Source organism: Chlamydotis macqueenii, chromosome 2 (assembly GCF_036417535.1).
Source record: "Chlamydotis macqueenii isolate bChlMac1 chromosome 2, bChlMac1.mat, whole genome shotgun sequence".
NCBI classification, from domain to species: domain Eukaryota; kingdom Metazoa; phylum Chordata; class Aves; order Otidiformes; family Otididae; genus Chlamydotis; species Chlamydotis macqueenii.
Genome location: NC_141557.1, coordinates 110700481 through 110715062, shown reverse-complemented (window position 1 = coordinate 110715062; position 14582 = coordinate 110700481). Strand labels below are relative to the sequence as shown.

The window sequence follows — 14582 nt, the reverse complement described above, 5'->3', positions numbered from 1 at the left end:
TACAGCATGGGACACCCAACTACGCCAAGGTCCTAGTAGCAGCATGACTGAGAAAACTGGGTTAAAAAAAAAAAATTACAAACATAGTGTATTTTTGCCAGTCCCCTCCTGCCTCAGCTAACCCCCACCCACCAAGATGAGGGGATACCATTAATGCTTTCTGAGATGTCGGCCTTCCACCTGCTCTGCAGCCTACCTGAATCCTATAGTAACTCGCTTGGTTTGAGGCAGAGCTGTGGAGATGCCACAGACAAGCTGCCATGGAAACATTTGTTTTCATTTACTGGTGTCCTGCACGATAAGAAAGTCTGAGCCACAGAGGAACAAAGAAACAGTATAAATTTACCAATGGGCTCAGACAGCTGAGCCTTTGAAAATGAAATCTAACTATTTTACCATTTATTAAGACAGATTATGTTATAGCTTTCTGACCTCACTTTGCAATTATTAACATGTACATGTTTAGAGCAGAAACTATGAAGGCAAATTCCAACCTGTTTTAGGAAGACACTTCAAATTAGTCTACGTGTAAGGGAGCAGACGACAGCTGGTTCCACTTGCATCTTTTAATTAAAATGCAGTAGTCTAGATAACAGAAAATTGAGATGGGGCAGAGAGGGAAGAGCAGGGAAGTAAATCCTAGAAATAGCGTAATTGTACTACAGCACTTGAAAACCCCTACTTAAAGTGGGAAGAACCCAGAAATAAGTTATTTCTGCTTGTTCTTTTGTACCTTAGGAAAAACCTGAACTAGTGCATTTTTTGTCTTTTTTAAGGTTATCTGAAATCAATTTGTAGTCTTGGATCTTCCTTTATCTTTGCTCTTCAAATCAACAAATGCAAAGTACAGGTCTAGCTTGGTTAACAGAGAAGTCTTTAGGATGCTCTTTGCAGTGCAGTTTTGGCCCCAGCTGTGGACTTGGCCACTTCTCACAAAGCGTATTTCTGATCCTGATGCCAGCTAGGGAAGCGCAATGAAGAACATGAGGAGAACCACTTCCAGCAGGGGTGGACATCCAGGTGGAAATCACTGCTCAGCATCCCTCTGAACAGAGAGGTGTCAAGTCCTGTGACTAAGCGCCCATCAGGAACCTGCAGCTTCTTCATGACATGGGAGAACCACGTAGCCACCCTGAGGCTGTTTTTCTTTGACAGAGTATCAGGGATAACATCAGTGTACAGCAAATACTTCTGCTGCAAAAGCCAAGAGCTATCTCTGGACGGACGAAGCACCTTTAGGTGGCCATCTCACCTCTGAAAGGGAACACCTCTCTTAAATAAGCCCGTCGCTACCATCTGTAGGCTCCCAGATGAGAGTGGCAGTGGGGATAGAGACGGTAATGCTTCTAGTTTGTGGCTTTGGAGGAGGATGAATGAACAGGTTGGGTTACCTACTTAACCTGGTTTTGGCTTGTAATGTCTTAGTGCATGAAAGACTTTCTGGGTCAGGACAGATAGAGCACACAGTCAGTAACACTGTGGGGCCTCAGGAGAAAGCTTTTACCTGGCATTCGCTTAAAATCCTTTAACTGAATGGATACCACATTAGATTCACCACCGTTAACCTCAGCTTTGAGGTTATCTCCACGACATTTCCCCCTGTGGATTTATCTCATACAATATGAAAAACTCCTGGTGCCAGAAAGGCAAAGTACTGGATGTGAGAGGGACTGAAAGATACAGCAGAAGGCAGTGAAGATGCTCAGCATTAAATATGGAGTAAGAAAGAGGGGCTTCTGAAACAAAGGACACCAAGGGGATAATGGATTAACCAAACCTGCCTCAGCAGCATCTCAATCTGTGAGTACATGCAATTTCGGCTGTCAGGTCATTAACTGGATGAACACATAATTGATAAGCTGTAGGTTGTGCTCTACTTGAGAGCAATAAGCTCCTTTAAATTATATTAATATTTAACATATATAAAAGCATTTGTCATTTGCAAAGCACTCTATAAAGTAACTGATGGATTCTATAGTGATCCCCAATGCCCAGACTAGGGAATGCAGTTCTAGAGGGATAAATATCTGGCCCACATCCAAATCAAGATTCCCTGACAGAGCTACTATTCTAGCTCAGAATTAGATTTCTAAGTTTCTGGTCTTTCTGGATGACACTGCTTTGTAGCCTTCAGCGGGTGTAAACATGACACACAGACAGAGCTGGAAGACAGAAGCTGACAACATGGGATGACATTTCTGACCCACATCCACCGATTGTCACATCCCTACCCTGGGCCACTGTCCACTTCGAAAGATGCAGTTAAGTGGGTTAAACACAAGGAATGGATATATTAAATATTTGGTTGCCATGCGTTGTCTGCCCCTCTCCCCTTTCTTTTAAGGAATTAATCTTGGGGAATTAGCTAACCTCCATAATTTGTCAGATCTTTCAGTATACTTTTAAAATATATATATATTTTTCTCCCCCAGTGTAAAGGGATATACTAAGTTCACTTGTAGGTGATTGTTAAAATATGATATAGCACTTTTCTGAAATGTGGCAGATTATTTCTCATGCTGCAGCACTGAGCTTCTGTGAAACAGCCACAGAACTTTATTACCCAAAATCACTGCAGGAGAACTTCACCTTCAGCACCCTACATGGTTTCCTGAGATGTCTCCTGAGACAGACCCTCAGACTCCCTGCCCTGCTAACTCCCTTTGTATATACTTTTTCTTCTCAGGAGAAAAAGCACAATGAAAGTGATACCATTTCTTTTGGCCAGACACAGCATCCTTTCGCTGTAGCTGAACTTTACGCACATGGGAAGTGGATTCCCCTGGGGATCTACCAAGCGTCCCCATGGGCCAGAGTGAGCTGTGCCACAGAGGTACCTGCAGTTGCACTCTCAATAGACACAGTAGGCTGACAATATCACCTAGGAAGGATGCAAGATCATCCATTTAAGATACATAAATGCATGCATCACTCCAGTTGCACCTCTGATATCTCCTGAAATATCTGTGCCTTCTAAACTGCTCCCTGAAATATTTGTGCCTCCTAACAAACTTCTGTTTCAATGCACTCAATGGTCTGCTCATCATCATAGCTTTGCCATTTGAGGTTTCATCCTTTCAGGAGCTCTGTTCTCATCAATATTACATTCTGCCTAGGAAGTCTAAAACCATCTTAGAAGCAGATAAAGTGATTATTGATGACAGTCAATACAATTTCAAAATATTTCAGCAGTCTAAGTAGAAAAAATGCATACAAAATTTATATTGGATATTGTTCAAGAGCTATTCAGAACTTGCAAAGCAGAGAAATCTGACAAGAAATAAAACATGATGACTTCTATATGCTAGCATTTTGACACTTCAACTCCAACAGAGTCCAAGTTTAGTGAAAAAGTGAAAATTCCTAAAAGAAAGTATTATCAACAGTGTTTTTCTGTGTAAGTGGAAGTCTAACATAACAAATCTCCCCTTCTCTTCCATTTTACATTCTCATAAAGCTCAGAGTGCTAGACAATATTTCCATAGAAATCCTATTTGGTACAATTTGCTTGATTGTATTCCAAAAAGTGACTCACATTTTATAACCAAGTGGCAAAAGCTGAAATGAGTTTGACTCTTTCCATTAAAGCCAGTATTAGTCATTCTTCCAGCTTAATGGTTCGCATGCTATTCTTGACAGACAAAACTGGGACCGCGGGTCAAAAAATGACAATTTAATAGTCACAAAATATGTGGCCAGATAGCTATTGCTAGTCTGAAGGAAACAACACGGGGCTTGGCCAGTGAAACTAAAAGATACCCAACAGCATGACTGCTAAGGTGTTGTAAGAGTAATAAAATCACATAGCCTGTGTTAGCATAGAAAACTCTTGCCCTAACTGTAAAGCTGTGGTTAAATAAAAATCATAACATTCTTCCTCACCTGCCACTCTCCAAAGCACTTAAAACAAGAGTGGCAGGAGGATGCAAGGGCTGAGTGCCATCTGACAGTAAAGATATCAGGATTTGGCTCCCAGTCAGACACTGCTTTCTTCTACCCTCTCTCCTTCTTTGTGGTCATGGGTTCCCCTTTCAAGCCTGCAGACTATCCCATTCTCTACTGCTATACTCTTCTGTCCTCCAGGGGTGGCTTTTCCTCTCCGTCGCACCCTGTGGCTGCCCGAAGGAAAGCTGGCTTTGCTGAGCTCTCCAATACACATCCTTCCCCTCCCAGCTGCTGTTTGTGGTCTTGTGACCTAAAGCAGGCTCAGCACAGGCTGGTCCAGTGTCCAAAGACCACCTCAGCGACACGGCTGGAAAGGCTGAATGGAGTAATGGCTCCACACTGAGATGCTGAATTTGCTCATGCCCACTTTGAGATGATGAATTCACTCACGCTCTGCTTCTCCATGACCTTCTGGAGTTGAAGGTAAGGCATCATCCTCTTAGCATGGGGTCTGCCCACAGGCACAGATGGATTCCAAAGTGACAGTCCAGCAAAGACCATCCCTCCCAAAAGTAGGCTCCTGGCAAAGTCCCAGCAGGGAAGGCAAGTTTCCTTACAGAAAACCACCAGCAACTTTCTGCCAGTACGATGATTTACTGACATTGTGGAGAAACACATAAAAATCACCACTCTCACTGCTATTTGCTCCTGACATTTCCCCTGCCTCCCCTGGGCATCTCTTATGCCCCTGCTAATCTCACAGTGTCAGAATTACTGTTTGGTCAGTGACTCAACGTGAGTCTCAACTCAACAGAGCACTAAGGAAGAGACGCCCTATGGGATCAAATCCTTTGTTTATGGGCGTTGCTGCCCATATTCATTTTCTGCATTCTGTTGTGGCATGTGCTGACATAAAATTAATCCAAAGTCTCCGGCTGTTCCAGGGACCGCTCACAACCCCTCACCCAGCTCAAATCCGCGCAACATCTTCAATCTCCAGAGAAAAACAACGGAAGCATCTCTGTGCTTGGCACTGGTGAAATATTAGGCCACTCACACATTTGCTTAAATTAGGAATCTAATTTCAAATCATTTCCTCCAGACAGGATGAAAAAAAGAAGACGAAATGTAATTTACCTCTACTTCACATGCATACTCCGATCCATCCAGGAGCGTCACTTTGCACTGCATATTTTTTGGTTTCTTGACGATCTTTAGAGGAGACTTGGAGAGTTTGCTAGACGATGATTTTTGAGAGAGCTTATCCTCCTCTAGCTGCTGGTACTCCAGCTGTTTTGCACTCGCAGCAGCAAACTCCTGTTCTTTGCCTGTGGCCTATAAAGAGAAAGAAGGCAGGTTTAAAGTGAGATAAATCGATCACAGTATGCACCCTGAACCCAAACATTTAAGTGAGCCTAGTGTGGGGCTTGGATGAGAAAGCCCCTGATGCAGGACAGAGCCTTCTTTACCTATTGAAAAGATTTCCTGTATTCCCCCAAGCCCTCTCCTCTCACTCCAAAATGTACTGAATACCCACGACGGAGGGGCATGCACGAAAATACTTTAGGCTTCTATTTTTTCCACAGGTATAAAATCCCACTTGGAGTTCCTGGATCTGTTTTTCTGGTCTGTTGGAAATGCTGAATAATTGGATAATGTTGTGATGAATAGATATTCCTAGTTTCTTGATATGAAGTCCTGTACCTATTAAATCCTATTATGTTTCCATGGTGTCATATGGAATAGGAAAGCACCACCAGGTTTCCACTAATTTCACTGTCAGTGAGAAAACAGTCCCCTGAATGAGGGGACGCACCCTCCTATGCCATTATGAATTTGCAGGGGGATGCTGACGTGCCTGCGAGAGCGAAAGGCTCCCCAGCCACCTGGCAAAGGGTTAAACAAACAGGACGGAAGCGAGGGGCCAAACAACTTTTATGTGCAGCCAACTGGCCAATGGCTGATAACTATGGGACGAGAGGCTGAATTTTGCTCTCCGCAGATGCCCAAGAAGTCCCTGAAGATGGCAAGAAGTAGGTGCTGTTTGAAAGACAAATATACCACAGGGGAAAGAGGAGAGAAGAAACGACTGTGGTTACTTTTGCTTGGGTTTATCTGAGGGTCAGACCCTTTGAAGAGCTACGGCGATGCAGCACAGCCTGTGGTCCTCTCCACGGCACCAGATGAAAGCCAGAACAGCTCTACAGCATTTCGCCCTTCCTAGCAACAGCACTATGCCACAGTCACTACCTTTCTCATCAGTTATGCCCCTGATAGTCTCCAAACAAAACCTCAACAGGAGTGCAGTAATACCTAAGCTAAAGTCTAAATAAAGTAAAAATAACATCTTTCTGTTATCTCACTACAAGGAAAAAAAAAAAACTGTTTTGGCTCTGAATGATTTCAGTGTAACAAGCAAGAAGCATTGCTGGAAATATACTGTAAATTAATCCTCCAAGTCTGTTTCCATTCATGGTATATAATAAACCTTCATGAGAACGGAGTAAATCCGTTCAAAAGCTTTAATCTGCTCTGAGACCAGAACAACCTTGCATCCTGTAACCAGCAACAACAGCGTACTGCTAAATCACAGGGAACGCTCCCCGAGAGATTTCATACAAACAAGCCATAAGCTTCCCCTCTGCCTTTGGGTGAATGGAGGAAGGAGAAATTTGGAATTGGCTCTGCTACCAATGGCACCAGCTCCCATGAAAGCTCCAGGAAACTGCAAAGAGGCAAGGCAAGACCCATGCTCCCCCTTTCCCTGAAAGAGAGGACATAGCAAAAACCTCCTGGGCCTCCCTGGGCAAGGAGACTAGAAGAAAGTGGGACTAGAAAGATAAAAAATCAACACAAAAGCTGCTTTCAGAATCCACCTCATCCCCTGAGCCATGGATGTTCTCCTCCAGGAGCAGCCCAGCGCCAGGTGGTTCTTCCCCCGTCCATCTCCAGCACTGGAGGACTTCCTCCTTCCAGTGCTTGGACACCAGCTCCGGGCTTGGACATCAAGGTCCTTGCATACCCTGAAGGCTGGCAGGAGATGAAGGCACAGCATATGTCCGTGGATTAGCTGTTCTCAGAGCATTTAACGCTTACAGTGGCTGTGACAAAGGGTGAGAGTCCTCCCAGGCTCAGCAAGGCTTGAGGCCAGCTACTCCTCTACCACAACCGTGGCCATGGCCAGCTGGAAAGTGGTCCAGCCTACTGCACTGAGAGAAAAACAAGGCTGAAGATTTCTCCTGTTACAACCTCTGTGAAGAGCCGCGCTGCTGCTGACGGGCAGAGGGGTTCTTTGACACAAGGGCACCCAGCAGTCATTTAAATTTTAGAACCATCTTCAGCCTGCAAGCAGTTTCTGTGAATCTTAGTGGATTGGTGATTATCTTCCTTCATGAAGATACCTGGTATCTCAAGACTACAGCAGACATTTGCTTATTTATAAATATTTTTTTTTAAAGTATTCAGGTTATTTTGTTTGTTAAGGTTCTTGTCTACAATAAGATCATGTGTCTAGGTTAAAATCATACAAAAGATTTTCTTTCATTTGTCTGGAGAACAAAACATGCCAAGAACTATTAGAGAAGATTCCCCAGACTATGCTGACATGTTCAGGCATTGAGGTACTTTCAGATTGTATTAAGCCTCTTCTTTCTAAAGAAACCTGACATCCTGGTGTCTCAGGGGAAAAAAAAACAAAAACAAAAAAAAACCCATGGCCAGTGAAAACCCCATGTACTCAGTGAATTATTTTGAACTCTGCAAGCATAGCCGCATTTTCTCTTAAACTCTTTATTTCTTTCTTCTCTTAAATGGTGTATTTCTGCCATGTTTTCAGTGTCATGGACTCAATTCTAGTGTAGCACAAGTTGCTTCAGGGTTTGTGGTTCTTGAACATAAGTTGTCTCATCTCTATCTAGATTACTGTACCTTACTATGACACAGTACAGAATCATAGAATCACAGAATGGTTTGGGTTGGAAGGGACCTTCAAAGGTCATCTAGTTCAACTGCCCTGCAAGAAGCAGGGACATCCCCAACTAGATCAGGTTGCTCAGAGCACTGTCCAACCTGGCCTTGAACGTTTCCAGGGATGGGGCATCCACCACCTCTCTGGGCAACCTGTGCCAGTGTTCTACAACCCTCATGGTAAAAAATTTTTTCCTAATATCTAATCTGAATCTACCTCCCTCTGTTCTGAAACTGTTACCCCTAGTCCTGTCACAACAGGCCCTACTGAAGAGTCTCTCCTTGTCTTTCCTGTAGGCCCTCTTTAGGTACTGGAAGGCCGCTATAAGGTCTCCCCGGAGCCTTCTCTTCTCCAGGCTGAACAGCCCCAACTATCTCAGCCTGTTCAGCTCCTTCTGGAGCTGGATCTTCCTCTCTCAAAGCAAGCCTTTGAAGTCACAGGATTCAACAGTAACGCTCTTTGACGCTTCACAGCTTCTCACTGGGGTATGAAGTGATATTACCAAGCTTGCACAACACACAAATCCCATCTACTTATGATAGTTGTGCAGAAATGTAGTGCCCAACCCATGCGATGCCTTCTTGCCCATTTTCAATGAGATACGAAGGCAGGAAGATAGTAAATATTGCATTATTATACTTGATAAAAAGGACTCATTTCTGTAGTAACTGCTAATCTCAACATGAAGAAGCCTTTTTTCCTTCAGTAAAATGCTCTTTTTTTATGTGTGTTGAATGACAACAAAAAGTTACTGTTGTGGATCAGTAACTTAAATCTTTCTTCCTAAGGTTCTCTCATACAAGTGACAGCAAAAACCATCAACTTCCTCACTGCAGTTACAGATGGAAAGACACAGAATGATGCCCATTGCTCCTTCAATTCCTGTCTTTTTTAACGACACCATTGCCAATAGCTCTGTCTCTCAGTGCTGTGTTTAAGTGGTTCTTTACTATGATACAGACACTTAAGCAACTATGAAATATACTGGCCAGATCCCTTCCATTAACTAAAGGGGGCTTGTAAGAAACATGGGGAGAAATTCTTTAGCAGGGCCTGTTGTGATAGGACTAGGGGTAATGGTTTTAAAACAGAAGGAGGTAGATTTAGATTAGATATTAGGAAGAAATTCTTTAAGATGAAGATGGTGAAACACTGGAATAGGTTGCCCAGAGAGCTGGCGGATGCCCCATCCCTGGAAACATTCAAGGCCAGGTTGTACGGGGCTGTGAGCAACCTGATCCAGCTGGAGATGTCCCTGCTCCTTGCAGGGTTGGACTAGATGGCCTTTAAAGGTCCCTTTCAACCTGAACTATTCTATGATTACTGCAGCTGGATTTGGTGGTCAGCTTACAACAGAGACTTTCGGGTTCAAACTGATAATCTCAATGGGAAGGTCTCGTACATCCCTTCACTAACCCAGTTCTTCTATCAAGGCTTCTGCAGACACCTACCCACAGGTCATCTTTGGGAAAGGAAGAGATTACGCAGCACGTGAGTGCATCTCAGGTCTCCAGACTCACACCTCTGTAAACACAGATAAGACAGGTTTGGTCCATTGGGGTTTTTTGTTTGTTTGTTTTTTGTTATGGGTTTGGTTTGTTTTGTTTAAGATTAAAATAAATTTGGGGTGGAAAGATTGCTGAAGATGTCTGGAAGAATAATACTTAATGCCTAGGGCCAATATAACTATATTTTAAATTAATGACCAGTTTGTGCACACCTTTCTCTTTTGGAGAAGCAGCCCTTCCTCTTTCCCCTAAACTAACTACATGCAATTTCTGATCTATTTCAGAGACCAGAATTGTCTGAACGCATAATGGGTGGATGTGGGAGCAAGAGCAGAGAGGGCTTCAGTGGGCATGGAGCGAGGCTGATCAGGGTTTATCAATGGTAAAAATGGTTAGCAATTGAAAAAATAAGCAGCTTTTCCAATGGTTGCTCTTCAATAGCAATAAACATCAGAAACTCTGCCCTGTTATGTCTGCCTCTCAAGATATTGTAAGTCAGACATAAGACACCTCTTTTAATTTGGTCCCAGAAATATTTGCTGTCCCAAGGATTTAAGTAATCCACTCACAAAACAGGGAGACACAAAAATGCTTTGTCTGCATCTAAAATTGCTTACACCTCCCTTTTTTCCCCACCAACAGCAAGTTTGGGCTGTGGCTCTGTGGACAAAATCTTAAAACCCAAGACCACAGCCAGCCCCAAACAGCTTCTATGGGAGCACTCACACTGATTTTAACACCTTACATCTGCTTGCTTCACTAGCACGGTCTCCTACCTAGGTAAAATAACAGGACCTCACTTCAAACAATCTGATGTTTTTAAAGGGTGGAGGAGAGCAGGAGTTAGGACTGATTATTCCACTCTTCAAAGGTGAATGCAACGGGGGTCATAACCTTATGGAGCTAAGGGATGCGATTTACAGGTACCTCATTAATTGTGTGCCGCTTACCCAGGAAGAACAATGCCTGTTAATCCTATTGACTGGAAATTATTAACGGGAAAGAGAAAGCAGGTTCCGCAAATTTAATAAGTGCAACAATGAACCAAATGGAAAAGCATGCAATAGCTCTTCTGAAACCTATTACATGAAAAGTTAAAGTAATTATAACACAGTCATTTCAGAACTATGAGAAGCTTAAGGGACCACAGATTCTTCATGGCTCACACATAAGACAAACATGAAATCGGTTTTCGGCAGGTGTCAAAGAAGAAATAAAATAGGAAAACATTTTCCTCCTCTTAAAAATTGGCACTGTTTCCTATCTAATGCAAATGCAAGATCGAAGATGTCTCCTGCTTAATTAACAAGACTGCCCTTATATTTAAGCACTGGAGGCAGAAAGACCTGACATGAATTTAAAAAGATTCTGCACAAGAACTATTGTTTTGTCCGAAACCAGGACAAATGCAAAAGACCAACCAGTCAAAGTCGACAGCATCATATCAAACAGCCTTCCATGCACATTTGAGTAGGGATTTCTGCTCCTAACACACCAGGCTCATTATTTCCCAGGAGCATTAAGCGGCACGTAGATAGTTGGGTGCAGCGAGCACTCGTGTGCGGGCTCCCTTACCTGCTCCTTTTTCACCGGCGTGCTGTGGGCTGCCACGGCCGAGAACTGCTCGAGCGCGTTTTGTTGCTCGTCACTCAGCTGCTGCTGCTGCTGGTCTTGCGGCTGGGTCTCCGCTGCCCCTTGCTGCGCCGGGGTCTCCTGCTGATCCTGCTCTTTATCTTTGGACTCGGAGTCCGATCCCGATTCTGTAGTCATGGTTGGTTATTCTGTAAAACAAGGTGAGCAGGCCTACTGAGTACAATCTTGTAGCCGTGAATTTGTAGGCTAGGCTTACAAAATGGAGACACATCAGAGGCAAAGTTTCAGTCTTAATATGCCTGGCCTTTAAAACCAAAGTGGCTATTACTGGCCCAACAAGGATTCCTAAGAAAGCTTCCTTAGGGCGAACGACCAGGCCTAAACACATCTGTACTCTGAGGAAGAGTGTGTTGCCATAAAAACTTACTCTACTTTATAATACACAGACATTATAGGATTTATGTTCAAGTTACATACAGCTTTACGTAGTTTGTAATTAATAAAAGGAGAGTAACACATTGAGGAAAGCTCTTGTGATTGAGGGCCCTAAATCCAACACAATTCACTGCAGTTTGGGTTTCTACACCATGTGGAAACTTTTGAAAACACTAAATCTTTTGTTCTTTACACTGAAGTCAACAGGGCTTGAACTCCTCAACACCTGCACTCCCTTTGGGAAATAGACTCAAGTCCTTCTGAGGCTTCCAGGCAACGCAGACGCTAGAAATATCTGAAGCGAGCCCACCAACATCAGTGCAAATGTACAGCTGTCCCCAAGCACAGTTCTGTCCTTCCCACTTGATTTCACCCACACTCCAAGTGCTGCAGCACCCAAAAGAAAAGACAAATACTTCCACTAAGTCATTCTAAGTGCTAGATTTAAAATAAATCCCTTGAATGTGAAAAGGCTGTTTGAACTTAACTTCATCCAGTACTAAATCAAAATGAAAATATTAGCAATATTCATTCAAAATCTTAACTATTTCAATTAGATAGTTTGATTACAAATATGTGTTTGGCACCTAATTCTCAAACTATACCGAAGCAAACCCCAACTTTAAAAAATACTGTGATTTTGTATCAAAACAAGGATTTGAAAAAGCCGACTCTGTGCCAGTAAGAGAGTCTGCTCTGATGTTTGTTACTCATACGCTCTCAGTCCTCACGGTCTTATCCTTGAGCATTTTGTTTTTAAACAACACGAAAACAAACCCGCCTGCTGTGATCTATTTCTGTTCATCATCAGGCCGTGATTTCTTTAACCTGGTAACCATAGCTACTCTGTAATTATAAGCAGTTCCACAGAATATACATCTGCTAATTCATCTGCTAGGAAGCCACCATCAACACTTAACATACACTACAATGTTTACTAGTAGAAGCAAGTTTATTAAAGATCATAAAAAAAAATCAGGGTTTTTTTTTTTAGTGAAATGTTTAATCAGCTATACTACTTGATAGAAAATGTTTTAAATGAGGCCAATTACTACTTTCAAACTCACTTATGTATTCTGCACTCTCAAGGCTAAGTCCCCCAGTGAATACATGTCTCTGCACAGCAAGTGTCCAGCATTCAGCCTGTGCTCAGCTTTTGAGGAGGGGGGTGCACGTTCCTACCTCCTGCATGCCACAACGGCAGGAGAGAGAAGCAGAACTAGAAAGCATATACGGCAGATTTATCCTTCAGGTCATATTTTCAAAGTATTAATGTGTGACACACTTGTTTAGGAAGACATAATGAATTTCTACACTCAAGCTGGGACAGTTACAGCAAAAATACCTTTTTAAATGCATTTTTAAACAAACTGTCTTTAGCATCTACAAAAGCAATAATTAACTCAGGTCTTTTAAAATGGGACAGTCAGAAAGGCACTCATCTAATCAAACTTCAGATGTCCACATCTGGGATGGTCACTTTAAATGTGGAGAAGAAAATCAGACATTTCGAAGAGCAATTCATCTGACCTATTTTAGATGCTTGCTCTAAGTCGAGATAAATCACACACTAGCATGACTTCATCCAACAAGCTACGAAGGAAGCCTAAACAAGTTCTGCTGATGTAAATCAAACAAACCCATCCATTTTCAATTCTATTAAGCTACTCTTTTTTTGTATGCTTTAAAAATTAAATTGCAGAACAATGTTAATCTCTCAGAGTTTTGTTTTGCCCATCTGTCAGATCAACATGGAATAAACTAGTCTTCATCTGATGGTTGCTGTACTTTAAAAGCACCCAGGTCTCCACAAAACTAACATGTTTGTCCCCCTACTCTCAAACCATGTTTTGTATAAGTGTATGAAGATATTAAATGCAAATTAGTCAAATTAATGAATTCAATGAAAACAAACTATGCATTTGATTTTCTTTTCCAGAAACTATGAATTAGCAAGTAACAAAGAACTAACTTACAGCTACAAAACCACTAATAAAATGACTCCAAACAGCACAGATGATCAGTACAAAGTGCTACACATGGAAGTTGTTGTACAAAGGGTGTTTTTTTCCCCTTTTTTCCTATTGATATGACTTAGAGCAGCACAACTAGAAAGCAACTATCATACTTGCTGTCTTGAAACACAATCAACCCAAGTATCTTGAGGCATTAAGAAGGACGTGGACCTGTTAGAGCAGGTCCAGAGGAGGCCACAAAGATCATAAGAGGGCTGGAGCACCTCTCCTGTGAGGACAGGCTGAGAAAGTTGGGGCTGTTCAGCTTGGAGAACAGAAGGCTCCAGGGAGACCTTACAGCAGCCTTCCAGTACCTAAAGAGGGCCTACAGGAAAGATGAGGAGAAACTCTTTAGCAAGGCCTGTTGCAATAGGACAAGGGGTAATGGTTTTAAAATAGAGGGAGGTAGATTTAGATTAGATATTAGGAAAAACTATTTACACTGAAGGTGGTTGAACACTGGAACAGGTTGCCCAGAGAGCTGGTGGATGCCCCATCCCTGGAAACATTCAAGGCCAGGTTGGACGGGGCTGTGAGCAACCTGATCCAGCTGGAGATGTCCCTGCTCCTTGTAGGGTTGGACTAGATGGCCTTTAAAGGTCCCTTTCAACCCAAACCATTCTGTGATTCTATGATTCTATATAGGATCACATCGCTTGTCAATATGAATCAAAAGTCTGTCTTCCTTCAGTTGCCACCACTGCGCCTCTGGAAGTTCATTTTTGCACCGTATACAGTTTCTTTTCTAATGAGTATTTGTATTCCAGCCTTTCAAAAGCATGGAAACAGACAGTAAATTAGTCCCATAAAACTCAACTTCATGTAGCATGAACTGAAAACAAGTTTTACTTTTCTTGCCAGTTTTAATTTTGCATCTCAGGGAACAACAGATGTGGTTCTTAACTTCTTCCTGGACATTTCCACGTGAAGCACAGCTTTACAACACTGAGTTACTCGCTGGGACTGGTTCTCTTTCCAGTTACACATGAGTCCTTGCTTGTTCTGAGAGTGCTCTTTTAGAAAACTTATTGTGCTTCATCAAATCTTTTAGCTTAAGTGATTCCCTGGATACAATATTCCTGTCATTAGTCAGACAGCAGATGGATTTAATTAACCCAAGGTTAGCCATTTCCAAATGTTTTCTCTATTTCCCTACGCATACTAATATATTTAATAACA

At 42.5% G+C, this 14582-nt stretch overlaps 1 protein-coding gene across 21 annotated transcripts in view; it reads right to left on the bottom strand.

Annotated features, from left to right (window-relative positions):
* Positions 1-14582, bottom strand: part of EPB41L3 (erythrocyte membrane protein band 4.1 like 3) — a 146133-nt gene that overhangs the window by 56954 nt on the left and 74597 nt on the right. For 20 of the 21 annotated variants that reach the window (XM_086740646.1, XM_086740667.1, XM_086740645.1 and 17 more), the window contains exons 2-3: positions 10936-11141; positions 5023-5220 (exon numbers count right to left, since the gene is read on the bottom strand). In XM_086740646.1, coding sequence (XP_086596772.1) covers positions 5023-5220; positions 10936-11130 — 393 coding nt within the window. In that variant the 5' untranslated portion in view covers positions 11131-11141. The remainder of the gene's footprint in view (positions 1-5022; positions 5221-10935; positions 11142-14582) is intronic. The other variant, XM_086740656.1, reaches the window with a different exon arrangement.